Source organism: Protopterus annectens, chromosome 11.part0, assembly GCF_019279795.1.
Source record: "Protopterus annectens isolate FY-2018-M chromosome 11.part0, PAN1.0, whole genome shotgun sequence".
Taxonomy (NCBI): domain Eukaryota; kingdom Metazoa; phylum Chordata; order Ceratodontiformes; family Protopteridae; genus Protopterus; species Protopterus annectens.
The window spans coordinates 185,275,739-185,301,840 of record NC_056745.1 but is presented as its reverse complement, the minus strand read 5'-3'; the positions used below and the strand labels follow the sequence as shown (position 1 = coordinate 185,301,840).

At 41.9% G+C, this 26,102-nt stretch overlaps 1 protein-coding gene across 1 annotated transcript in view; it reads right to left on the bottom strand.

Annotated features, from left to right (window-relative positions):
* The window catches only part of CRY1 (cryptochrome circadian regulator 1), a 200,930-nt gene that overhangs the window by 85,807 nt on the left and 89,021 nt on the right, over positions 1 to 26,102 (bottom strand). Inside the window, exon 7 of the mRNA XM_044087589.1 lies at positions 24,223 to 24,534. Within this exon, the coding sequence (XP_043943524.1) occupies positions 24,223 to 24,534 (312 nt within the window). The remainder of the gene's footprint in view (positions 1 to 24,222; positions 24,535 to 26,102) is intronic.

Below are 26,102 nucleotides of genomic sequence, written 5' to 3'. Positions count from 1 at the left end.
GTATCACAAAATTAAGGGGCGGCAGAGGAGGAATAGGCCTTAGTGAGGTATAGGATACTACTTGACTTGAGCAAAAGTGGATACTTGGGGACACTGGCGTTAACAGATGATAGAGACACCTTGATTGATATGCAAGATCATCAGCTGTGGGCCAGTTTACTTAAATACACAAGGACTCAGAGTTTTTTTTTTTTTGCTGCAGTAGGATGGGATGGTTTTACCTTGTATAAAAAAACAGCTAGGTAGGATTTTCTGGTACTTTACTTCCTGATTTCTTCCAGGATATGCACTATTTCCTCAGAGAAGTGGTCCTGAAGGGTACTAGACTCCAAGTATCCACACTACCAGCTTCAGATTCCTTTGGTCTGGCTCAGTAGCAATCCACTCTTTTGGGTCAGCTGGAGAGCAAAACTTATAGTAGTGGTAGTTCTTTGCTCATCCTAACTAGCTGAAACAATCAAGGATGTCTGGACCAGAAGGAGAATAACAGAATGAGTTTTCTTCCCTCTTCTAGAGTACAACTGAAGAGAGAGAGAAGGTGTAAACAAGTAAAGAAATACCAGCCCTCACCTCCCAATCATCTTTTGCATGGAAATGTGACCAAGAACTTTTTCAGCTGGTAATTCTCTAGTAATGCAGACATGTCTACGTCTGGCATTCTGCTCCACTGCACTAGGTTATGGAAACATTCTTTGCAAAACCTTGTCTTGCTTTGTGCTGAGCTAGTCAGTGGTTCTGGCATGATGAAACATGTGGCTCAGTGATGCACACCTTGCTGAGAAGCCAGGTCTCAGGCCATCATGACTAGTCTGAAGAGTGTGCAAAGCAGTATGTACCCTGGTTTTCCATATCATACCACAGCAGTAGTATCTGTTGCTACTTACAGACTGCCCTGGTATCATGCTGTTTTCAATGCCTGCAAAGATCAATGTCATAACTTCCTTGGTATTGACACGTTTGGCTCCAAGAGCACTGCTTCATTTTCCCCGGACCTGCAAATGAGAAGGATGCGTGATTCTGAGGCAAAGTCTTGAGGTATCTCCTGTCAGTGTCTAGATACTGTAATAGTGTCACAAAGGGTGAAAAGGCATCCCTTGAATGTCTAGCATGTCATGGGATCACCATATGAATTTCTTCCTTTTAAGTAGGATCAAAGGTAATACATTCTTTAAGGGTTGAAGGTATTGTTCCAGGTGACTCCTCAACTACTACATTTTTTCCTCATGCAGAATTCTGGCATTAAACCAAATACTTTCAGAAATGGTCATGCTGTCATGTGATTCTTCCTGGCCAGGTAGGCAAAGATCAGCCTTACAAAGAGAATTTTTACCTGTACAAACAGCTGGGTCTATATTAGTAACGCAAACAGTCAAATTGTCGAGTGCAATAAGACTGACACAGATACATCGATCTCCCTCTTCTCCGAAATGTTTAAACACTGAAAAGCATAATATGGAACAGCCACAGTTGGCATAACACCACCTCCCTGGCTCCACACTGAATGCGTAAACTAAAAAAGTAACTGCAACCCTACAAGTAAAATCCATAATAGTAATTTAATAGAATATAATGTTTAAAATATTATATTATACTATATTGTTATACGTGCTTGTTGTGAAGTTTAGTTGGGAGGGTTGTACATTACATCTTTTAACTTTACGTATTTAGTGTGGAGCCAGGGAGACTGTGTTGGCCAAATATGATGGTTCGATGTTATGTTTTTCAGTGTTTAAGCATTTTGGAGTAGAGGGAGATAGACATATGTGTCGATCTTATTGCACTCGACAATTTGACTGTTTGAGTTGCTAATAAACACTAACAGCCTACCCTGCTTGGAAGTGAATGAACTGCTGGTGGTCTCTTTGGATAGGAATATGCAATTATAGATGCATTTCATCTACTTGAAAACAATTAACAGATTTGGAGTCTATACCAGAAGAAATATTGCAATCGGGGGATACCAGGATACTTGGATAATTCTGTTCTTTTTTTCAATGAAACTGTCAAGAGACACTGTCTGCCTTCCCATAAGGATACAAATCCTATGACTTGTTAATTAGTCAAAGACCCTTGGCAGCAGAAGTCTTAAAGGCAGGTAGATTGGGAGGAAGCATCTTCTACTGATATAACAATCCTGAGAGCTTCTAAAAAGAACAACTTTACATGGAAGCCTTGTATGTTTGATTTTTATACCTTCTCTGGAAATTAGAACAAAAAGACAAGGCATATCCTTTCTGTCCTGACCGACTGTTCTGTCTAAAGAGGGATACACTTTCAAATACAGCATCCTACAGTTGATGATCCCCAAATATCGCTGCCAGATGTCCCCAACAGAGTCCTCAGAAATGTCAGAATTCCTGTGCCTGATGACCCGAGCTGTCTCATGGGTACAGACATCTTTTTCAGATTAGCAAAACCCAGATCAGGTGGAGCATAGAAGGTAAGAGTGGGAATCTTAAATGCACATCTGGACAACAGAGGCCACCAGCACATTTGCAGCAACACAGACATGATATGGCATGTTCTAGGTGCATCAGTCAACAACCTTGCACTTGCTACAAGTAGGTGTGATCACCATCAGGAAGTCCAAGGTAAAGTGAACTGCACATTGCAGCTAACAAGGGGAAGGTGGGCAACACCTTTTATTAGTCTCAATGTCCAAAAGTGGGGGTACATTTTGCTTGATCTGGGTAATATTGTTCATATAAAATGAGTGCCAACACCTGGTCTTTGTGTGTCAGACTCTTATCAAGAATAATGTCCAGATCACAAATGCTTTTTTAAACATTTTTTGAGATGGGGTGTTACTCACTGGCAAATGCCCGTTTAATGGAAGGGATTCAACCTTGCTTTGTGTGAATTGTAATGTAATGAATATTCCTGCAAGCTACAAATTTTAAGTATTTCATAGAATTTGTCCTGAAATGTTATAGAAGTTTTCTTTTTTATAACTATTAAGATGTTTGTGCCTTTATAGTTTATATCTGCATCAACGATCTGTGTATTAATCTCACAGGGTTTCTATGTAACAGTAAATGTGCACTTCAGGCACGATAACTCTGTTACATATACGTTTAATGTGCTGGAACGTTAGTATTTTATTAAGTGTTCTAATAGAGTTAATATGGTTTAATCTGAACTAATAGATGTAGTCACTCAAAGTTGAGCAGTACAATAGCGGACAAAAATAAACATCTAAAACCAATTTAAAATGTCAAAATTACATTTTCTTGAAAGATTAATTATATGTATTCGATTATATGGAATGGAATTCACGAGCAGTGATATTCAGCAGATATAGTGTAGTGTTTTAGTTAAACTGATTTTTTTTATAATTAGTTTGGATTAGCTATTTAATATTTCATTTCTTCACCTTGTAGGGTAGTTGGTGCTAAGCTAGTTTTAAGGAATAGCTGGAAGAGAGGTTACAGCATATTAAGTTGCAGTTGTTTGATGGAGGCAAAGTGGACATTTTCTCAATACATACATGTTGGGGAAGTTATGATGGCTTTTTTCTCGCTCTCTACATGCCACTGTGCTCACTGATTTCTTGGAATCTTACAGATTCAAAATTTAACCCAAGCAAAATTATTTATACATCTATTGTACAATAAAAGAAGCTCAAAAGCCTACATTTAGGTAATTCATACGTCAAACAGTGGATAAATATAAAAAAGAAATGGATTAAATTTTTTTTGTGCTCTTTGGCCTTACTACCGTCATTCCTTCATCATCAAAGGTGAAAAGTGGGCAAGAGGGACAATCTTTAAAGCAGCAATCAAGGGGGGTTTGAGGATTTTGCTTATGTGGCTTCACAGCCTCACTCATGCTCTGATACTAGAAGGGGAGCATAGAATGGGTTGTCTGCAATGGACATTCCGCACTTTCACAAAGGATGCTGGTAGCAAACAGCTCTGCGCATTAACCTTGAAGCAAAGAAAGAGGTGGTTTCCCTGGTTTCCTCTGGGGAGATCATACCACTCACTGTGCTCCCAGCGTGCCCTCAATCCTCCCCTCTCCAATGGGAGAGGAAAGTGGCCCATGCCTCTTCACTCATTTCCATCCCTGCCTGCCTCCTCATTCCCCTAGTTAATCAAACCTTGGTCGCCTGGGTCACAGTCAGGGCTCCATCCCTCTGCACCAAGTCAAAGTGGCTTAAGATGGTCACTGCAGAAAATTCAAGAAATAGTATAGTCATTGCTAAAATATCAGTGCAGAAAAAAAACAGATTTCAATCCTAATGGTAGACGATAATTTGTTTAAAATGTTAAGACCTTGTAACGCATTCTGTTACTAAATTCATACAAGCTGACTTTATTATGCAAATTTCTCATATTTTAGAAATGTTTCCTAATTACATAATCCCGTATTATCTGCAGCGATTGAAATTTAGTTTAAAATTCACTTTCAGATTAAACAAGACCTTCAGTCTATAATCCAGTACATTTGTACTATACAAAAACTGATGGAGGTTTTTAGTTTATCTGTTACTTTCCGATGATTTTTTTTCTTCTGAAGTGCCCAGACTGTTGTCAGAGGCTTGATTTGCTATCTAACAGAATCTTCTCATTTCCTTTTTCCCCCAATAGTATTTCAATAACTGCACCCTTATGGCCCATTCGCTCCCCTATGAAGGCGACAGCCTGGGCATCAGCCCTGCAAGTTCATTTATTCCTGACCCGACATATCAGCCCATTTTGTTCTCCTGTGAGAGAGTGGGGTGTTAAAAAAATAGGTAGCGTGGAAGTTACACAGGTGTTCTGCTAATCTCTGTAGTCACATCAGTCAGCAATCTGGGCACAGTGTCTCTTGTCCTTAGGAGACACTAAGGGTCAACCTTCTCCTGCCCATGGAGTGCCCCCAATCCGAGGGGAATCCACCCTTGTTCGAAAGAACTCTATACACTGAGTATACAACTTGGGCCTCTTGGATGTGTGAGAAGTCATGAAGGCTTCAGTCAACTGAACTAAAGTATCTGAGGAAGAAGCCTCAGCAGGGGTTGGGCCAAGATGAGCTAGGCTGCACCTGCATAACTTTCAGTGACTTGTGCTTACCACATTCAGATACGCTTGTCTTTAAGACCTCAGGTGATTGGTGGGGGGAAAAAATCTCAGTTCATTTACCAGGAACTTCCTTACATACAAATATAATGGGGATCTTACCTTCCCCTTCCGAAATCAAGTTGCAGGTCTTGTGTGGGCTACCAGTTGTCAAAACGGCCTCAAATTTTGGTTTGGGAGAACATGCCAAAACTGAAAGCATGGGCCCCTTCAAAGCAATCTCAGAGGCCTAAGCCAAAACAGATTCCACCATTGGGGCCTGCAAAAGCACCTCATCTCATATGGAATCACTGGACCTTGGAAATCCTGGGGTGATGGCCACATCTTCAGTTTTCTTATGTTACTCCTGTTTTTTGTATGTTTTTTTCTTAGGAGAAAGGCTTCCAGAGGACTTGGACAATGCCATGGCAACCCCAAAACAGGTGTGTGCCACCTTTTTGGCAGTGAACTCCTACAGACACTTTTGACAACACTATTATTCTCAGGTGTACAATCCATACTGCAGACAGCAGTCCATATGTCATGCTATTAACAGAAGCAAAAAAAAAAAAAAAAAAAAAGTCTATGTGGTACCCGCTTGTCACACGCTAAAAACACTTACTTTAACCCTTTTTAACCCTTTAACTTTCTATTTGCTTACTTACTTTAACATGCATCTATTCTGAACTGTATTCTGAATCAGAAATTACCTACAAAAATAACCATCAACCAAGATAAGTTAGAAATCCACTGCAGGATACTTTATCTGTCCCTGGAAGGATGTCACTCGAAGGACTACAGGTATCGCATAGATGGATATGACCAAAGCAAAGTGCACAACAAGAAAGATTTAAAAATGGTGCCATCTGATGCATCCTTTGTACTATAAACATCCCCACACCTAAAGTGGGGTATCAGCCTCAGCCCAGTAGAGGGAACAGCTTTGGAAGATTGTGGGCAACTTGCAGGCATGATATTCCAAAAGTCAAGACTGCAACAGTGAATACTACAGTGAACGTCTGTCTTCAAAATGATTAGAATATCAACATATTAGAATATCATGATCAATAAATATTTATGGTATGAGACTGGAGCCAAGTGGGATCATGTTTTATCTAGATACATAGATAAATTACCACCTTTAGGGAAAAAAAAAAAAACTCTTAGGGAGTCTGATGAAGAAGAAAGGATAACAGCAAAGACATCAAATATTTTACAGAGATACTCATGAAGAAGTATCAGCTTTGACTATTTTTTGCCACCCTCAACAGCTGACCATCTGACTTGCTCCCACCACCTCTCCTCAGTCCTTGCACATACTTCCTACAACTACATTCAGGGCTGGTGAGGTGACCAAGGCCTGTTGCAGCAGTATAATACTGTTGTTGAAAGAGTGTTTCTCCCTCACGGCCCAACCTCCCCTTGTGGGCCTATTTTTTGTGTGAGGCTCTTCTAGTAATGGGCACTGCAGTATATTGTTCATGCTTCCACATGTGACTCTGCCAATGCCTTGCCCCTCCTTGCAGACATTCCTCACGGATCCCCAATCATCAAAGTATCAAGCTTGGAGGCATGCCCTAGCATGCACCTTTACCCTGTCATAATTCCCGGGATGAGACTGCTAATATATGATGCTCAAGCCCACCTTCTCCTCACTTGGTTTCTCAGGTGACTCAGCCGCTAATCCAACTCGAGGCTTTATACCTCTGCTCTACTGAGTTGAGTTCAAGTATAAATTACTTTCATAAGGATTATCACAGTGTTACAGTAATGTTGAAAATATGCCTAATGAAGATAATATGCCTAATGAAGAAGACTGCTTATAATATTTGGAAAGTTCACAATCCCGCAATGCCCTTGGATACTATTTACGTTTCTTAATGACCCAGCCACTCAAACAGAAATTAGAAATGCAATAAAGAGTCTTAAAACCAACCACTTAGCTCTGATGGCTTTTCAACAGCCTTCCATGAAAACATTTTATTAATAAGTTGGAAAGATTTTAAACTATTAATTATATTCAATAGCATGTTATTACTAATCATTTCTTCCAGACTGATAACCTGTTACTGATAAAACTCTATCCGCAAATTATAGAGGTACATATAAATGATGGTGATGCTAAAATTTTTGCAATAGTATTATCTTACAAGTTTAAAATGGTGAATACGAAAATTATCTTCCTATTTCTCTAAGGTTTCATTCAGTAAAGACGCACACAATACCTACAGTTAAATTAGAATTTCTGCTTAATCAGTATCGGGATAATCCACCACTTTTAATTTCACTGGATGTTTCTACAGCTTCTGACAGGGAAGATTACTTATTTCTACTTATGATTTTAGAACAGTTTACTATGTCTGATTCATACATTACAAGTACGGAGAGACGATAATGATAATTCAGTTGCTACATTATACATGAACGTCATCAGCGCTAAGCCAACTGTGGTTAAAGATACCATCACCTTACTTAATATTTACATTCTGCCATTATCTTTACACAACCCAAAACGCAAATATACAGCAATTTCCCCCAAGTCAACAGGATCATTATTCCCTTTACAGGGTTTACTCTGAGGATTTTAATATTCACTTCAAATGCCTGTTAAATGACAGAATTATTCTAGACATTATTCAAATATTTGCAAAAGTTTCCAACTATAAACTAATTAAACAGTTCAGTTAAATTTTGCCTTTAGGATAAATTCCAAATTTTAAACATGATAGATGTTAAGGTTAAAAAGGAGGAAAAAAAACTTTGTTAAAGTACTCAAAATTAAATATAACAAAATAATTTGGATTTTCATTTTCACGAGACTGTTTTATTAACCTAGATCTATAAGGTTATTAAATCAAAATATTTCTTGGATGTCCAAAATCTCAACTAAAATTAGCACATTTTCTAAATTATTCTATAATACCTGGTCGATACAAAACATTACATTATATATTTAACGAGAGTCTGAAATTAATAAATCTATATAGGTACCAAAGTCCATTGGTAATTCCATACTTTTAAATTATTTGCTCAAAACGGAATTGGGGGCCTAAAAGTTCATAGTTTCATAGTACAGTACTAGGCTATCTGCCCTAGGGCATTTATAAACCTAGCCAAAGTGTATGTGGCTTTCGCCACCTGTAATGATACAAAAAAGTGTACAATTTTAATTAAATTTAGTTTACTGTGCCTCTATCTAGCAATGACACAGAGATGACCCCCGGGGTAAACCTACGATCACCCATCCATTCGTCCAGATTTCTCTTGAAGAGAGTCAGTGAGGGGCTCTGCCTAACATGGACAGGTATCCTGTTCCAGAGTGCAGGAAGCCTCCGGGTTATGAATCTGTCCCTCCAGCATGTCCTATTCATATTTGTGCTGAGGTTTAGATCTTTAGCTCTCGTGGCTCTTATGGATTTGGATTGTTTGAGGTGGAGCATGTCCATTAATTCTGAACTGGACAAGGCCTTGTACGTAAGGCACAGATCACCTCTGAGCAGGCGGTATGCTACTGAACAGAGCTGGAGCTTTTTCAGTCTGGCAGCATATGACATATGCTGGAGACCCTTGATCCTCTTGGTAAGGTACTTTTGGGGTCTCTCCAGCTGCTGCAGGTGCCGGGTGAGGTACATACCAAATGGGGCATTGTACTCAATCATAGGCCTGATAAGGGAGGAATATAAGGGTACAATGACATCCTTTGATCTGGATGTGAATCCCTTCATGATAAGGTGGGCAAGGTAGAAGGTCTTTCTAACCACTTTGGCGACGTGGGTGTCAAATGAGAGGTCACTGTCAACTTGGGTCCCCAGGTCTCGGATTACTTTTTCCGTAATGGATTACCACCTATGTGGTAATTTGTGGGTACTTTGTTTTTTCCAAAGGGGATGACTATACATTTTTTGGCATTTAGTTTAAGGCCATGACTCTGGCACCAGTCGTCTGTTTCTGTGAGGCCCTTCTGGAGGATGCATGTGTCAGCTGGTGTGTCAACTATGGCGCCTAGTTTGCAGTCATCTGCGAACTTTGTCAGCCACAACCCCCCTATGTTTGCCTGCACATCTAAGAAATAAATGCCGAACAAGAGGGGTCCCAAGACAGAGCCCTGTGGGACTCCACTTGTGACTGGCTTAGAGTCTGACATAGCTCCAGCTATTCTGACTTTGTGGGTTCTGTCCTTTAGCCAGTTTGCAACACATCTTGTGACAAACGGGTTTACATTTAAGCTGTTGAGCTGGTCTATGATGCCTAAGTGGGGTATTGTGTCGAAGGCTTTTGCCAGATCCAGGTAGGCTGTATGAACTGCTTTGCCTTCATCGATGGCTCTAGTGACGGTTTCAAAAAAGTCCACCAGGTTTAAAAGACAGGATCCGCCGAACTGGGTAGGGTCAATTGTCTGTAAGTCCCCGATGTCTTTGTTTAAGAGTTCCATAATGATCCTTTCCATAGCTTTGCAGACCAGGCTGGTCAAGCTTATGGGGCGGTAGTTTCCAGGGTCTGTAGAGGTGCCACCTTTGTGGAGTGGGACCACTGTAGCTGTACGCCAGTGTTCAGGGACGTATCCTGTAGCAAGGCTACGATTAAACAGCGTTCTTATGTGCGGGTTTAGCTCCTCTAGGAGTTCACGTACACGCAACCCGGGACACTGTCAGGTCCCATGGATGCTGTATTTTTAGCTTTGCTGAGGGCAGCTCTCACCTGGACATCTGAGATTTCAGGGAGTTTGCATTCAGCTGAGATATTTATTTAGTCTTTTGGGGGAGAGGGAGGGGAGAAATTTGCACTGAACCTGTCTGCCAGTATGTTGGCAATATCTGTGGGTTCAGTGTATTTTTTGCCATTATGAACTAACTCTGCGCATATCTGAGGGTTTCCGCCCAGGTTTCTAACATAACTGAAGAAGGCCTTGTGATTATCTTTAGTGTCCTTAGCGATTTTTCTCTCGAAGTTGGCCTTTGATGATTTTACTAGCGAACGTAGTTTTTTGCTAGTGCTGATCAGGGATGTCTTCCCTTTATGGGATTTTGCTCTGTCTTGCAGTAGCTTCATTCTCTTGTTATAAAGCTTGTTTATGGCTGGGGTCCACCAGATAGGATGCCTGCCTTTGGTGGAAAGGGTCTTGGTTTTTTTTGGGATTGCATGATCCATGCATTCTTGGAGATGCCCGTAGAAAGCATTTGTGAAGGTTTCAGCAGTGTGGGATGTGGTTTCCACTGGCCCAGGGGGCTTGAAGGATACCATTTCAGTCCTAAGGAGTGTAAAGTCGGCTTTTGAGAAGTTTCTCACTGTGGTCTTTTGTGCTGGGGGTGGAGGTGGGATATGAATATCTAGGGTTATTAGTTTATGGTCTGATCTCACCAGTGAGGGGTATACTTCCGGTGTTGAGCATTTTGTCCCCATGTTTGTGATGATCAGGTCAAGTATATTATTTTCCCTTGTGGGGGAAGGTGATTAGTTGTTCCATCGCATTTTGAGTTGATGAATTCCAGGAACCTTTGGGCTAGGGTGCTGGGGCTTGCACCCAGTCTATGTTTGGGTAGTTGAAGTCTCCCAATATGATGGTATTTGGTGAGACATTCATATCCTCCAGTGTCTTCAGGAAGGCTGAATTGAGTTCCTGAGATTGCGAGGGTGGTCTGTAGCATGCTACAAGTTGTATAGCAATTTTGCCTATGGTTAGTTGCACATGGATGGTCTCCGATGCTTCGTGCGTTGCCACTAACCTGGAGGTGTGGGTGTCTAATGAATATGGACACTCCCCCTCCTTTTGTGATTCGGCCCAGGTTTTGGGGCCGAAATGCATGATACGAGGTATAACCTGGTAGGGCTGGGGTGCTCTCAGGAGCCTTGAACCAGGTTTCAATTACTGCACAGACATCGATGCTCTCCATACTGAGGAGTGCTTCGAGAGCCTGCATCTTGAGATTTAGACTTCTGGCGTTGAGCAGCATTACCCTTAGTTTTTTTCCTTTATTGTTTTCTAAGGTGGTAGGTTTGTCTTTTGAGCCTTGCCTAAAAAAGGCACTATAGGGGTGGCAAGAGCCTTAGCCAATATCCGGAAGCCCAGTGGTGACAGGTGCAAGCCGTCCCTTGCGAAGCAGCGTGGCTTGTCCAGCATGTCATCCCAAGCAGACAGACATTGGATCCCCCTAGAATGACACCAGTAATTGAGCCAATTATTAAAGCTGATCATCTTGTCTTTGTATTGTGGCATCATTCTTGGTGAGGGCAAGATACTGCTCAGGGTCAGGGTCATACCGGCCTGGGCTACATAATCAGAGAGCTCCTCTAAGTCTCTTTTCATGTAGTCCAAGGAGGTACGTCTCAGGTCATTCACGTCGGAATGGACAATGACGGAGTCATATTTGTACACGCTTTGGAGTGACCTGAGTGCTTGTGTTATGTGGCAGATCCTAGCTCCCGACAGGCAGCTCACCGTTACCCTCTCTTTGTTCAGCCTGGTAAGCGGGACATCAGTGTGTCTGACTATAGAGTCACCTATTACTAGTGTATCAGGCATGGTGTTTCGCCAAGGGCTGTGATTGTTTGGCACACTGACTTTGTCTACTATGTGTTGCTTGTGCAGAGTTTTGAGGTGGTGTTTTCTTGGATGTCTGCTTTGGGAGCCTCTGTTATTTTGGTAAGTTTTTTACTAGAGCCTCCGAGTATGTCTTTGTGTTACTGTGTGTTTGGTTTGCAGTTGTGGTTGGTTTATGTGAGACTGGGTTTGTTGCGTGTGTGGTTACCTTCTCCTCCCGTCTGGTCTTGCTAGTCCTGTGTTGAGAGAGTTCAGCCTCCAGTTTGGCTATATAGTTGCATCTCTCACATGTGTTTGTTGGGAGGAGGAGAGGGCTGTCTGTGTACATGAGACAATTGTAACATTGTCTCAGGATTCCCAGATTAACCAGCTGAACTGGAGAGAACGTCAGTAATATACCACTCGACATGCCAGAATAGTATAAGGGGGTGATGTGTAACTGGGTCAGAGAGAGTACTTTGAAGGGAAGTGGGTATTCGCATGGGTTGTAGGTGGATGTAGTGTTTACGTTAGTTTAAGGGTGCTTCACTTAAAAGAAAGTTTTTAGGAGCAAGTGCTAGACTTATGATAAAGCGAATAGACTGATTTTGTTGAAAGTAGAGCTTTAAGGAAAAAATTGAAGTGCAGACTTGGCGGAGCCAGGAATAGTTTAAGCCTGTTTAATCGGCGCTGCAAAATCGTGCAAAGCTGCGCAAACGCAGATTTTAAATGGGGAACTTCAAAAGAGCTGGAAATGGTCCAAAACGACCAATTACTACAAGCTCTTGTGCTGAGGTCACTTCTTCAGGGACAGATAGGCTGCTCAAGGCTCCCCACTCCCACTGGTGAGCAAAGAAACTTCCTTCTATCCAAGTAAGGCAATGGACAACACAGGAACTATACCACAGTCCAGAATACAGCAAAGCCTGTATACTGGTCTAAACTAGTCGAGAAAGGTGAAAAAACAAGGATTTTTTTTTAGGTTAAAAAGTACACAGAAATGCAGGAAAAACAGGAATATTTCCATCATTTGAATGGTATCGCTGACTATTAACTCAACCCATTAAAATACTGGGTCTATACAGGGGGCTACCATGCTTCCGACGAGTTATAATTTTAATTGGTGAGAAAGTTATACCCTAAAAAAATTTTCCTTCTTGGGGAAATTGGAAAATGTATTACTTTTAAGTATATATAATCCTAATTGTGTTATCTTCATAATCTGTCTCTGGAAAAATAATTGTGTACTTACTATAATGCTAGACACGTGTTGTATTTCTCCATCCATTTCAACACCTGGGAAATCAGAGCCGAGGCCAGCAACATTACATAATTCTCCAGAGCTCAAGCTCTCCTCCCATAACGCACTACTCAGATCAAGTTTGCCCCTCAGCAGAAACAGATGTAGAAAAGGACTACGGTAAAATTCTTCCTAAATATATCTTAAATAAATACCCCAAAAAAGTATATTTCTGAGTACAACAGTGTCAAAGGAAGCCCTGGATCTAGACTTAAGAGAGCTACCTTGTAGTGATGATAAAGGTATGTATAGCAGATCAGAATGCAAATGTACAAATATCATCTAGGGAAGTGTAACTGAAAAAGGCCATGCAAGTAGACAGACCCGGTAGAATGAGCTTTTTGGCCTAGACAGACATGACAGCACCCTGGAGGCATAAACAAACCTAACAGTCCGACAGTCATCTGGACAATATAACCTTGAAACCTAGTTTAGCTTTGAAGGAAGATACACAAATGTCGACTTTCCTTTGGAAAGCTGTAAGCGGCCGAATATCTCTGCTGCTACTAACTGATTGAGGGACACCTCATTTAGCATGAGAATGATCCTGTTCAGTTTGTCCAGTAGTGCATTGGTCCTGCTTGGAATGTGCACTGCTATAAGAAAACGTTGGGAAAACATCACCCATCGCCAAACCCTCATGCTTTCTTGACACAATGGACAGAAACTGGATAATCCCTTCTTGTTGTTGTACCAGACTATGGAAGTATTGTCCATCTGGATGGAAATCACACCCTGAGAAAGGCAGCCCTAAAGTTCGTGCAATTCTTGGAGAACTTCTCTCATCCCTAGAACACCAATTTAAAGGTTGATCTCCAAAGACGACCAAGTTACTTGGACTGTCCCTCCCTTGTGATGTCTCTCTTCCACTCCAATGGGGAGTTGTCCATGGTAACTGAGGCCACTGGGGATGGTAGAACACAGAAGTGTCCTTGAGATACCAAGGAGGGAGGGAAGAGTTAATGCACCATGTAGTGTGATGGCGACAGATGACAGAAAGCTTTATCTGATGATGAATGGGACGCATGAGAAGAGGCAACTGAACTGGTAAAAGTCCGCTGGATCACTTATTAAGAAATTGACAAATGGAACTATTGTTATAGCAGTTGCCATGGACACTATTAATCAGAGGATTAAGAATGCCAATGGGTTCTGACATGAGAGTAACTGCTGTGCCTGAAGTTGGAGAAGTCAGCTTTGAAGTGGGGAGTCTGGCTATGTGTGTGGATACATCCACACTGCATCTAATGAACTCAGATTGTAGGTTCCAGATTTGACTTTTCTAAATTTACCGCAATCCCCAAGGATCAACACAAAGCAAAGCAACGAGACCCTTGAACAGATTAATGATGTTCTCACTGAAGTTACAATGAGCCCGTTATCTAGGTGTGGCAACCCCTGGGATCACTGAAGCATGAGATGTGTTGCTACCACTGCCAAACACTTGGTGAACACCCAGGCAGTCTGTGAAGAGACCAAACAGTAAAGCTCTAAATAAAAAAAGTGACTTTCTCCCAGCAAGAAACACAGGAACATTTTGGATTCCATGATAATATTTATATAGTAGTAGGTGTCCTGTAAGTCCAAAGTGAACAACCAGTCATCCTTCCTCAGGAGAGACCGAATGGAATGCACTATGACCATCCAGGAGGAAGTCTTAGTCACAAACATGTTTAGCTTGTTAAGGTCCAGAATTGGTCTGAGATCACTGTTCCTTTTGTGAACTAAAAAGACACCAATAGTCTCTAGAGGCTTTGTGGTCTCGTGGGGCCTCCTAGATTACTCTTTTTTCTGGCAGTTTTATTTCTTGTACTGCTGCTTTTGTCTGACAGACTGGCACATCTGGAAGGGTCTTTTATTGCATCGCTGCCATCTCAGCCAACAGCATGACATAGCTTCTGGTATCATGTGCAATAGCCTCTCAGCTCTGTGGTGTGAAGACAACTACTCTCGATTGCCTTCATAGTAGAACAGTTGGTCAAGTACTCGTGAGTGCTGGAAGGGTTTTATTAGAAAAGGCCCCTCTAAACTTTTGGTTCTGTTGTCCTCTTCTGCCTCTTAAGCAATGTCCATTGTAGTACCCCCATCTTAACTGGGGGGGGGGGGGGGGGGGCTGCTGCCATAAGTACTCATGGCAAACTGTTGGGATCTTTTGAACCAATGTCGATTCCCTCTCCTATGGTTCTGGGAAAAGGGTTTCTGTGGAGTAGAGAAATACACTCCCACTGTACACAATATTTTGCAGTCTTGTTCACTTTTGGTCACTGACCCATCAAATGGGTCATTGAAAAAGGATGCTTTAGAGTTTTCTACAAAGGTAGCTTCTAGTAAAGATGGCTATATACAAGTGCCTTGTGCACTAACCAATGTTCCATGGAATGCTGATTCACAACCATCACAGGTCATCAAAGAGATTCAAGCAAAGATTAAGAAGCCGCTTGCTTGAAAAAAAGAGCACCTGTGGTACGTAAACCCAAATGTTGTGATTTACTTTTAAAAATGACGTTCCTGAAGATATCATTACACTACAGCAAGTTAGAGAAGCAAGAAGAAAGTACAGACGTGTCTCAATAATCGCAGATGTTCAAGTAGATCAGTGTTTCAGTATTGATTCTTGGGTCTTACTGCTATGCAGAAGCCCATGATCAGCATGATTTCCAGAATTGTTGCATCATCCTAGCAACCAGATGTCCTAAAACTGATGCCTGGACAACAGGGTATAAGAAGGGCATCTGTCAGCACTATTTTCAGGTCTTTCAAAGCAGTGAACATAGTCTGATGCCAGAGAACAGCATGACCTCCCCAGTTGTCTGAATATGAGTGAGGAGGAGGAGGAAGATCACAGGAAGCAGGGAGGGGATGATGGAGATAGGGGACTATCTGCAGAGAACTCTTCTGCCCCTTGCACCAAGAGGGGGAGGACAAGCAGTCAGCAGATACAGGGGTTGGAGGATATGAGTATGTACTACAACACTGATTTACTCAAATATCTATAATTATGTAAGTGGGACACAACCATACTATGTTCTTCATAGTTAGTGTTACAGTACTGCCCCTGTGAGGACTCCCAAAGCTAACAGGTGGGTGGCATGTCCATTTTGAAATGGTTTGTTTGGAGACAGGCCTGTCCTACATTCCCTTTGTGAAAGCCATCAGCAGTAGTTCTGCTCTACTTTGTGTTTTGTCCCGTCTAGATAGTACCTGATCTGCCTGTGTACATCCAGGGAATGAAGGGCTTGCTCTGCTCAGTTCTGTGGATTTGGGAAGACTAGTAGGTGAACAGCCTGGTTAAGTTCCGATACCACCATGAGTTTGTTCTAACGGTTACCCTGTCCCTGTGAAATATAAGGGCCTGTATCTCTCAGACCCTCCTTGCTGATGTGACAGATCTAAGGAAAGTGAGTATCTTTAGACAGCACTAGCAGCTGGTTTAAAGGAGAGCAAGGAGAGTTTCTCTAGCACATAGTTTAGAGACTTCATCTGGGTGGTCTCAAGTGAATTACACCTTTTAGGTAAAGTTTCATGTGGGGATACGAGAAGATATGTGGAAAATAATGCAGGCAAGCTGAGATGGCAGATGCATGCACTTCAGTACTGGTATAGGAAAGTACCTGTCTAAACAGGCCTGAAATGTACCCCAAGACTGAGATGACGTCTGCCCGAGAAGGGTTGGTGTTCTTGCTGCGACACCAGATGGAAAATTTCTTCCATTTTGCCAGGTATGTTTTTCTGGTACCGAGTTTCTTTGCTTCCGTTAGGGAAAGAACATTATTGGGATAGGTGACATTCCTTGCTGTCAAAACCCAATCCTTCAAGTTGTAAACCTAAGTGTGACTAGGTGAGGATGGAATGGATTCCCTTGGCTTGACCGAGATCCATTTCCTGTGGTACGGTGTGGAATCTCCGCTTGCTGAGGGTCAAGACAAGGGAGACCCAGTGTTGCCTCGGCCAAAAGGGGGCCACTAGGATCATGCTGGCTAAGTTTGCCCTGATTTTTATCAGTAACCTGGTGATCAAAGGCAAGGGTGGGAATGCATACAGGAACAGGTTTTGCCATCTGAAAGAGAAAGCAATTTTCCAAGTCACTGTCTGTTGAGTTCTAGAGCAGAACTTTTGTAGTCTGTTCTGGTGAGACAAGCATGTCTATTGAGGGGACAACCTATAGTGGAGCTAGGCCCAGGAACACCTCTCTCTTCAGCATCCACTATAGGTTCATAGGTTGGTACTGGGCTATCTGCCCGAAGGCATATATTAGCCCAGCCACGTTGTGCGGTATTCACCGCCCCTTTAGTAGTTCCCTAGACCCTTGTACTAGCAGCTAGTACCCTTGGCCCCTATCTAGTAGTGCTGTTGGTGTGATCCCCGGTGTGAACTTTCTGTTACCCATCCACTCATCAAGGTTCCTCTTGAAGAGTGATAGTGAGAGGCTCTGTCTTGTGTAGATCGGGACCCTGTTCCATAGTAAGGGAAGTCTCTGCGAAGGGAATCTATCCCTCCAGCATGTTCTATTCATTGTTGTGTTGAGGTTTATATCCCTAGAGCGTGTAGCTCGAGTAGATTTGGTTTTGCTAAGATGAAGCATGTTCAACAATTCTGGGTTGGACATGGCTCTGTACGTTAGACAGAGATCGCCTCTGAGAAAGCAGTATGCAACAGAGAACAGTCTTAGCTTTTTCAATCGTGCTGCATAGGGCAACTGTTTGAGGCCAGTAATCCTCTTGGTTAGGTACCTTTGTGGTCTCCCCAGCTGCTGGAGATGTCTAGCCAGGTACATTCCAACTGGTGCATAGTACTCAACAATGGGTCTGATGAGGGAAGAGTAGAGGGGCACCATTACATCCTTAGATCTTGATGCAAACCCTTTCGTGATCAGATGGGTTACATAGAAGGATTTTCTAACCACTTTGGCAACATAGTTATCAAAGGAAAGCTGACTATCTACTTGGGTCCCTAGATCCCTTATTTCTTCTTCAGATTTCAGGGGATTACCTCCTATGTTGTAGCTTGCGGGTACTCTGTTTTTCCAAAGGGGATTACTATGCATTTTTTTGCATTTAGCTTGAGACCATGGCTTTGACACCATACATCAGTCTCATTTAGGCCCTTCTGGAGATCTCCATGTCGGCCGGAGACTATTATAGCACCCAGTTTGCAGTAGTCAGCAAACTTAGTTAGCCACAGCCCTTCCGTGCTTGCCTGTACTTCTGAGAAGTATATGCCAAACAGGAGGGGCCCCAGGACAGAGCCCTGAGGCACACCACTCGTTACTGGTCTGGATTTGGACATAGATCCCGCTACTCTTACTTTATGGGATCTGTCTGAGAGCCAGTTTGCGATCCATCTTGTGACATAAGGGTTTATGCCCAGGCTGGTGAGCTTATCAATTATACCTAAATGGGGAATGGTGTCAAATGCTTTAGCAAGATCAAGGTAAGCAGTGTGTACCTCCTTTCCCTTATCTATAGCCTAAGTAACTGTCTCAAAGAAATCTACCAGGTCCAGGAAGCATGATCTGCCCTTGACGAAACCGAACTGTGTGGGGTCCAGCAACTGGAGGTTCCCAATCTTTCCATTTATGAGTTCCATAATGATTCGCTCCATAGCCTTATAGATCAGACTGGTCAGGCTTATTAGTCGGTAGTTCCCAGGGTCAGTTGTGGCCCCACCCTTGTGTAGCGGGACCACCATTGCCGTGCGCCATTCTATGGGCACATATCCTGTGGAGAGGCTGAGACTGAACAGGGTATTAAGATGCGGGGTTAATTCATTTTGGAGCTTGTGTATGACACAGCCTGGGACACCATCTGGTCCCATGGAGGCAGTGTTTTTAGCTTTAGATAGAGCCTTGTTAACCAATGTATCAGTAATAATTGGACTTACACAATCCCCTAGAATGGTAATAGGCCCTGTAGGTGGTGGTGGTGGGGGATTTGCACTGAACCTGTCAGCCAAGATGTTGGCAATGTCAGAAGGGTCAGTGTATTTTGTTCCATTTTGTACTAGCTCAGAATAGACCTGAGCGTTGCCATTTAGGTTTTTGATGTAGCCATAGAAGGCCTTATGGTTATCCTTGGCAACTTTCTTTTCAAAATTAGCTTTAGTTGACTTGAGGGCCCTCAATTTCCTACTAATGCTCAGGGATGATTTTTCTACTTGAGATTTGGCCTTTTTTTGTATAAGTCTCCTCCTTTTATTGTAAAGTTTGCTTATGGCCGGAGTCCACCAGACTGGTTTCTTCTTGCTTGAGGAGTTTTATTTGGGATAGCACGGTCCATGCAATCCTAAAGATGCATATAGAGTGCCTTGGTGTAGGATTCCGCATCCTGGATATCATTATCCTTCTGCAAGGGAATAGTGAAGCTTTCCACTTCGGATGCAAGTAGTTTGAAGTTTGCTTTGGAAAGGTTTTTGACTATGGTTTCTTTGATTGGGGGAGGTGGAGGAGTTAATCAGGGTTTAGAAAATCCATGCTTAGAGAATCTGCCAGAGTACTGTTCTGACCCAAATTGTAAGATACTACGACAGTCAGTCCTAATTCTCGAGCCAGTATCCAAATCTTCCTTGTGATGCTGCACAAAGGGTAGGACAGCGTACTCCCTTGTTGTTTATGCACCACTTCACTGTAGTGTTGTCTGCCCAACTTTGCAGGGTCCTGGGCTACAGTTCTGCTGAAAAACCTTTATGGTCAGATAAAACTGCTAGTAGCTCCTTCTAGCAATTGTCTCTGCTGTGGTGACCAGATGCCCTGCATTTTTAAGGACCCTAGGTGGACCCCCAGAGCTATATCTAAACTGTCTGTGGTTATGGTCTTGTCTGCTTCTGCTAAATTTGTACCTGGGTTCTGCAGTATGGTGTTCTTCCACCACAGTAGTTCCTTCTTCAGGCATGGAAGAAGAGGCAATAGAGTATCAAGGGGTTGAGAATGCTGTTCCCAAGCGCTTTTTAGGAACCATTTGAAGTCTTCATGTGTAAGTGGAATCATTAGAATGTAGGATGCCATGGAACCCAGAATCCTCAGAAACTTCCTTAACAATACAAGTTATTTTGGAAATAGGCTGGTCAGGTAGATTGTCGGGGGAAGAAAGGCTCTGTTAGGCTGAATCTATGAGAACTCTGAGAAAGAGATCCTCATCTGAACACTTGTCTGACATTTGAAAATTTAAGATGAAACCTACCTTCTAAAAGTATTCTACAGTGATCTGCAAGGCGTCTATGGTCTCTACTATGGATTTTCCCTGAATGAGGCAGTCATCAAAGTAGGGGTACATCTGAACTCCCTGAGTTCTGCAACATGCTATTAGAGAAGCTAAGCATTTTGTGAGAATTCTGGTAACAGTACGCAGCCCAAATGGTAAAGCACAAAACTAAGTGGGAACCTGTTGCTACAAATCGTAGGTACCTTCTGTGACCGTCAGCCATATAGACATGGAGACAAGTGTCTTTTAGGTCTAGAGTGACAATATAGTCATCTTGGAAGATCATGGGCAGTAATTTTTGCAACATCAGCATTTTGAATTTTGGGTTGTTGATGAACTTGTTTAGCTTTGAGAGGTCCAAGATGGGCCTTCAGCTGCCCTCTTTTCTTGGAATGAGAAAAATCCTTGGGTAGAAATGTTTTCCTGTTTTCTTGTCCTGGAGGGCCACACTAATTGGATTTTTGGTGAAGTAGCTCCCTGAGGATAGGTAGCAAGAGGTTTTCATGCTCTTTTGGTGATTTTGGAATGCCCAAGAATGGTGGCATTTCTCTGAACTGCATACAATATCCCTTCTCTGTGGATGTGGAGGACTCCAATGATGGATCGGCACTGGTTTAGGAAGAGAGTCTGTCAGAGGCTTGGATGGGAAGGTGAAAAGGGGTAAGGGATGGTAGGTAGCACATAGTCACAATTGTCCTGTGTGAGCTCTTTGGAGCCCCCTGCTCTGTGTGATTGTTCTGATTTCCAGTTCCTATACTGTGTCTTTGGTCTTTTGCCACAGGGAGGCCTCCAACTGTCTTAAGATAAAAAAGGCCACGGTTTAGAATCGTAATTCCTACTGTACCTGAGGTTTAAGACAGGTCACAGTTTTAAATTTGATTTTCTTTTTTATTAAGCTTCTAAAAAATAAAAAAAACTTGTTCAGCTGAGGACTAAAAAGAAATTACTTCTCTAATGGAGTATCCAGTAGTTCAGCCTTTACCTGATCTGACAGGGGGTGGGCCCTAAGTCATGCATGTCTGCGGATGACTGAAACTGTGGCAGTTCTCTGAAAGAAGTATCTAAGGGATCATAGTCGTATTTTAGGGAATGTCTGGAGACTTGTAAAGCTTCTCTGCCCATCTCCTAGACTTCTTTAGAGAAGGTTCTATCCACAAGAGTCTACCTTAGCTAGAATTTTGGAATTGATAACTCACAACACTCCAGGGTGGCAGAGATGTAAACTTTCTTCCCAAACCTGTCTAATAATCTACTTCGCCTGTAATTAGACTTGTTGGTATCTTAGTCATGTTGTGATTTCAGTGGAGACCACAAAAGGGCAAGTTTTACGGTTCTGTAGAGGTGCCTGTGAGATTGAAGCACTCTCTAAAACCTGGCTGGCTTCCAAGGAGCAGAAGATACAGAATCAGAGTGCAAAGTCTTCAAAGACATCATCCAATACAACGTGTACATGACAAACAGCCAGTGGTCTTGGTAAATACAAGCTAAGCAGTTCCCCGTAGTGTGTCTGGGCTTGAGACAGCTACTTATTTTCCTTTGGGGATACCCTGCATATAATGACAGAGGCTTTCAGTTGGGAAAGATCCTTACAGGACAGGCAGAACAGAGTCTGAGCAAGTTTGAGGTGGTAAGTGGCAACAGTATTAGATCTAGAGGAATCTTCCTCTTGAAAAGCCAATTCTTTGCTCCTTTTACATGGGGGGGGGGGCTTGGGGGCAGAAGCATGAGATGGCTCTCTAGATTTCAGGAAACTCACCTGCTATTTTAAGGTCTTGGGCTTTGGTCTGAGAAGGTTGGAGGCAGTGGCAGGATTATAAAACGTTTTTTCTGTTTGTAGGATTTACCCTAAGCATGCATACTCAATCATCATGTATAGCAATCAAACTGGTAAAAACAATGGTTCCATACAAAATTATGACTTGCACCTTACTTGATGGAATAAATCAGATTTTTCACAGGTTAATAACTTGTACTATTCCTACACTGGTACAGGACTGAGTAATTTCACTTTTGACAAGTACATGTATGAAAGACAAGGTTTTGATGATAAGGCTATTTCATAAGACGTTTGGTATTTAACAAATGCACTGCCGATATGTGCAAGAAAATCTGACTTGGTACTTCACATCTAACCGTTATTATTTAACTGACATTTTAATATCGGACACCCTGTCACAAAAAAAAAACAAAAATGCAAGTGGAAGGATTATTCGAGTTCAATATATTTTTGTATCTTAGCTGGATCCTTTTTGGTATAGCAAAGGCAGCCAAACACAAGATTAAACAGCAGGTAATTGTTTAAATATACAAGTTGTCACAATTACATATTTAGAGGGGAGCTGTTGGACACGAGCATATTATAAGCATCTGTGCTTTTCTAACTGCATTTACAAGTCAGGCTGATACAGAATAATTCTGCAAAACCAGGCATTCTTCAATTTACACTGAACGTCATGGGTGCATTAACTAAAGAAGCAGATCATGTGACACTGATGGATTAATTTCCTAACTACCGTATTATGTCCAATCTGCATTAGCTAAACATTTTGGTTTACAGCTTGAATTCATATGTCTGACTATGGAAAAGCACAGGACAAGATCTCTTTGCTCACTTCTTTTTAATAAGGATTAAACACCACTTGCCGGTAACTAAATACAACCTACTGTGACACAGCTGCATTATCGGCTTGTAAAAATGCTTGCATTTCCTGCATTTAGACAGAAGCAGTATGCAACCTGCCTGCTTGGAATCCATGTGAAAAATGCTGCCTAATATGGGTGTACAAAGAAATCTGCTGATAATACGGATTTAGACTTCAGCCTCTCCATAATTTTTGTAATGTCAGTCTTTTTCTCACCTCGATAGCAAATATGCCGGTTATCACTACAGCCTATGTCTACACCCATTACCTTTTCATTTCCTTTCCAGTGTCACTGTTTTTTTTTTGCATATTTCCATACCTTAATCTGAATGCTTCTCATCTCTAAGTTGGGCTGCTTGCTAATATTTTGAAGACTATGATCCCCAGAATAATGGAACTGTAGGTTTAAAGGGGAAGAATGTTTACCAAGTCAAGGTTACAGCATCTTAACGCATTCCCCATACTATGGGGTACACTGATCCCAGAGATAAACAGTAGTGGTTTGGGAAGTTCAGGGGGTGAGATCTCTTTGAATCACAGTATTTATTTTGAAGGTTGAGACCTGCATGATATAGTCTCACAGTTCTGATGGCGAGTCCTACATAGTACACAGTGCAAGGCATTTGTATCTAAGCTCATCCTTTTTTTTTCTGTGCCTGGCCAAAGGGTACCAGTTGGGTATCTGCTTCTGTACTGAAACTGTACCCTCGACAAACACAGGATATTACTCCCAAGTAAAATGAAACCTATGGCAAGACTTGGAAAAGTGCAGTGAGTCAAGGCGTCATGGAATGGATTTCCCCTGTTAACCTTTCAGGGGCCAAATTTCTTAGAGTACAAGATCCCAAGATGTAGATATGCAATAATAATAGCCTGCTGTGCATGTTACATCAGTTTAAAATGTTCTTCATGTCTCTCCCATAAGCACTGCTGCCCAGATTCCGTCAGACACCAATCTAGTCGCAATCCCCACTTCATGGACTTCCTCCACACTTACTATCCTCCTCCTGTCCTTTATCCTTTCCATCTACTGCTCTGCTTTAATCATACTTGCCCTCTGCAATGACTGTCACTACTGTTAATTCATTCTTACGCATCCTAGAAAACAAAGCAAGCAGCATATACAAAGTTCATACTGAATTTTTTCTGTGCAACTGGTCTGAACTATTCTATTACTGCATACATTTCTATATTTTTTTGCTTGTGAAATGTTTTGTATTTCACCGAGGCAGTGTGAAATTGGTCAGTACTGATTGAATACACTACCCTGGTACAATAAATGCATACCTAGGTTTATTAAAATTACACTGACTGCCCAGTTTGTACTCTAATATATAATAAACTGCTGCACTGCTCTTACTTTGCTGTTCTAATCTAATGTTGTACCTTGTTTCTATATGGGGGGGGGGGGGGGAATCTCTCATACCATGACTCTTATTTTTATCCAACCTTTGCATTTACTTTCCTTCAAATCTTTCTTTTCTCTTGAAAGACGGACACTTCTGAGAAATGTAATGAGAAAAGGTACCTTTGTCCCTTCCTCCCAGCTGATCCACAGGTCTCCACGTGTTAGAAAGCATGCCACTGCATGACGTGCTAAATGATGGATCCAACCTTCCTGCCTTAGCTGTGCCATGATTGCATCAATCCAAGGAAAGCCTGTCCTGCCCTCAGCCCACTTGGCCAAAGCCTCTGGATTACGGTCCCATGGAATTTGAACACAGATAGGATTCCCCTCCATCTTGTCAAATCGAGAGTTATTGGTAGCTGCTGTGTAAAAAAACTCCCGCCACAATAACTGGCCATACAGAGACAAAGGAGGACTGCTGTTTTTCTTCACCTGCAATAAGAAACACACAAATAACATGATTGACCAATATGCTAAGAGGGCCCTTTGTCATATAGCAAACTGCTTTACAAAGCACTTAAACCTAGGAATAATAATTACAAATAAAGGAAAACACCACAGCAAACCCGTTCAATCCAGACAATAAAAAAAGTGCAGGATACTAACAAAGGAATAGCTAAACAGAAGGAATATACAGAGACTAATAGTGCAGGTACTAGTGTACCATCATGCACCCACTTCAAAACTTTACTAAAAGCGCACCTAAAAACATATTGGCTATGCCCTTGCAACTCCCACTCTAATATCATCCACTCCATCCAACCACTACCTTTCTTTCCACTCCATTAACTACCTTGATTATAGCAAGCTCAGATGCTCATAAGCCTAGTACTTATTATACAGCAGGAACTTCTTATTGTAACATTTGTTAATGTCAGTTATGTACTTCAGATAAAGATTCTAGTTGTCTACTGATGTACTATGTTCTTCATCTGTAAATATGTTGTAAGTAATTGCTATGTTAAATTGTTAATCGCTATGCAATCCAATGCAACTACTGTCTGTTTATTTTACTGTGGAGCTTTTCTCCCCGGGCCTCCTCTGAAAATGGACCTACGTCCAGTCGGACACTCCCGGTCAACACATTTAAATAAATAAATAAAATAAGGTACAGTGCAATGGAAAAGTATTTGCCCCCTTCCTGATTTATTTTTTTGCATGTTTGTTGCACTTAAATGTTGCAGATCAAACAAATATACATTTTAGACAAAGATAACCCAAGTAAACACAAAATGCATTTAAATGATGATTTTATTAAGGAAAAAAAAAACTATCCAAACTTATATGGCCCTATGTGAAAAAGTAATTTCCCCCTAAACCTAACTGGTTGTGCCACTCTTAGCAGCAACAACTGCAATCAAGCGTTTGCGATAACTGGCAATAAGTTTTTCACATCCCTGTTTAGGAATTTTGGCACACTCTTCTTTGCAGAATTGTTTTAATCCAGCCCTACTGGAGGGCTTCCGAGCATGAACCGCCTTTTTAAGGTCATGACACAGCATCACAATTGGATTAAAGTCCAGACTTTGACTAGGTCACTCCCCAAACCTTCATTTTTTTAAGCCATTCAGAGGTGGACTTGGTGCGTTTTGGATCACTGTCCTGCTGCAGAACCCAAGTGCGCTTCAGCTTGAGGTCATGAACTGATGGCCGGATATTCTCCTTCAGAATTTTTTGGTAGAGAGCAGAATTCATGGTTCCATTAATCACAGCAAGTCTTCCAGGTCCAGAAGCAGCAAAGCAGCCCCAGACCATCACACTACCACCATGTTTGGCATGATGTTCTTTTTCTGAAATGCTGTGTTACTTTAACGCCAGATGTAACGGGAAGCACACCTCCCAAAAAGTTCAACTTTTGTTTAGTCAGTCCACAGAATATTTTCCCAAACGTTTTGGGGATCATCAAGATGTTTTCTGGCAAATGTTATACGAGCCTTTATGTTCTTTTTGTTCAGCAGTGGTTTTTGCCTTGGAACTCTGCCATGCATGCCATTTTTGCC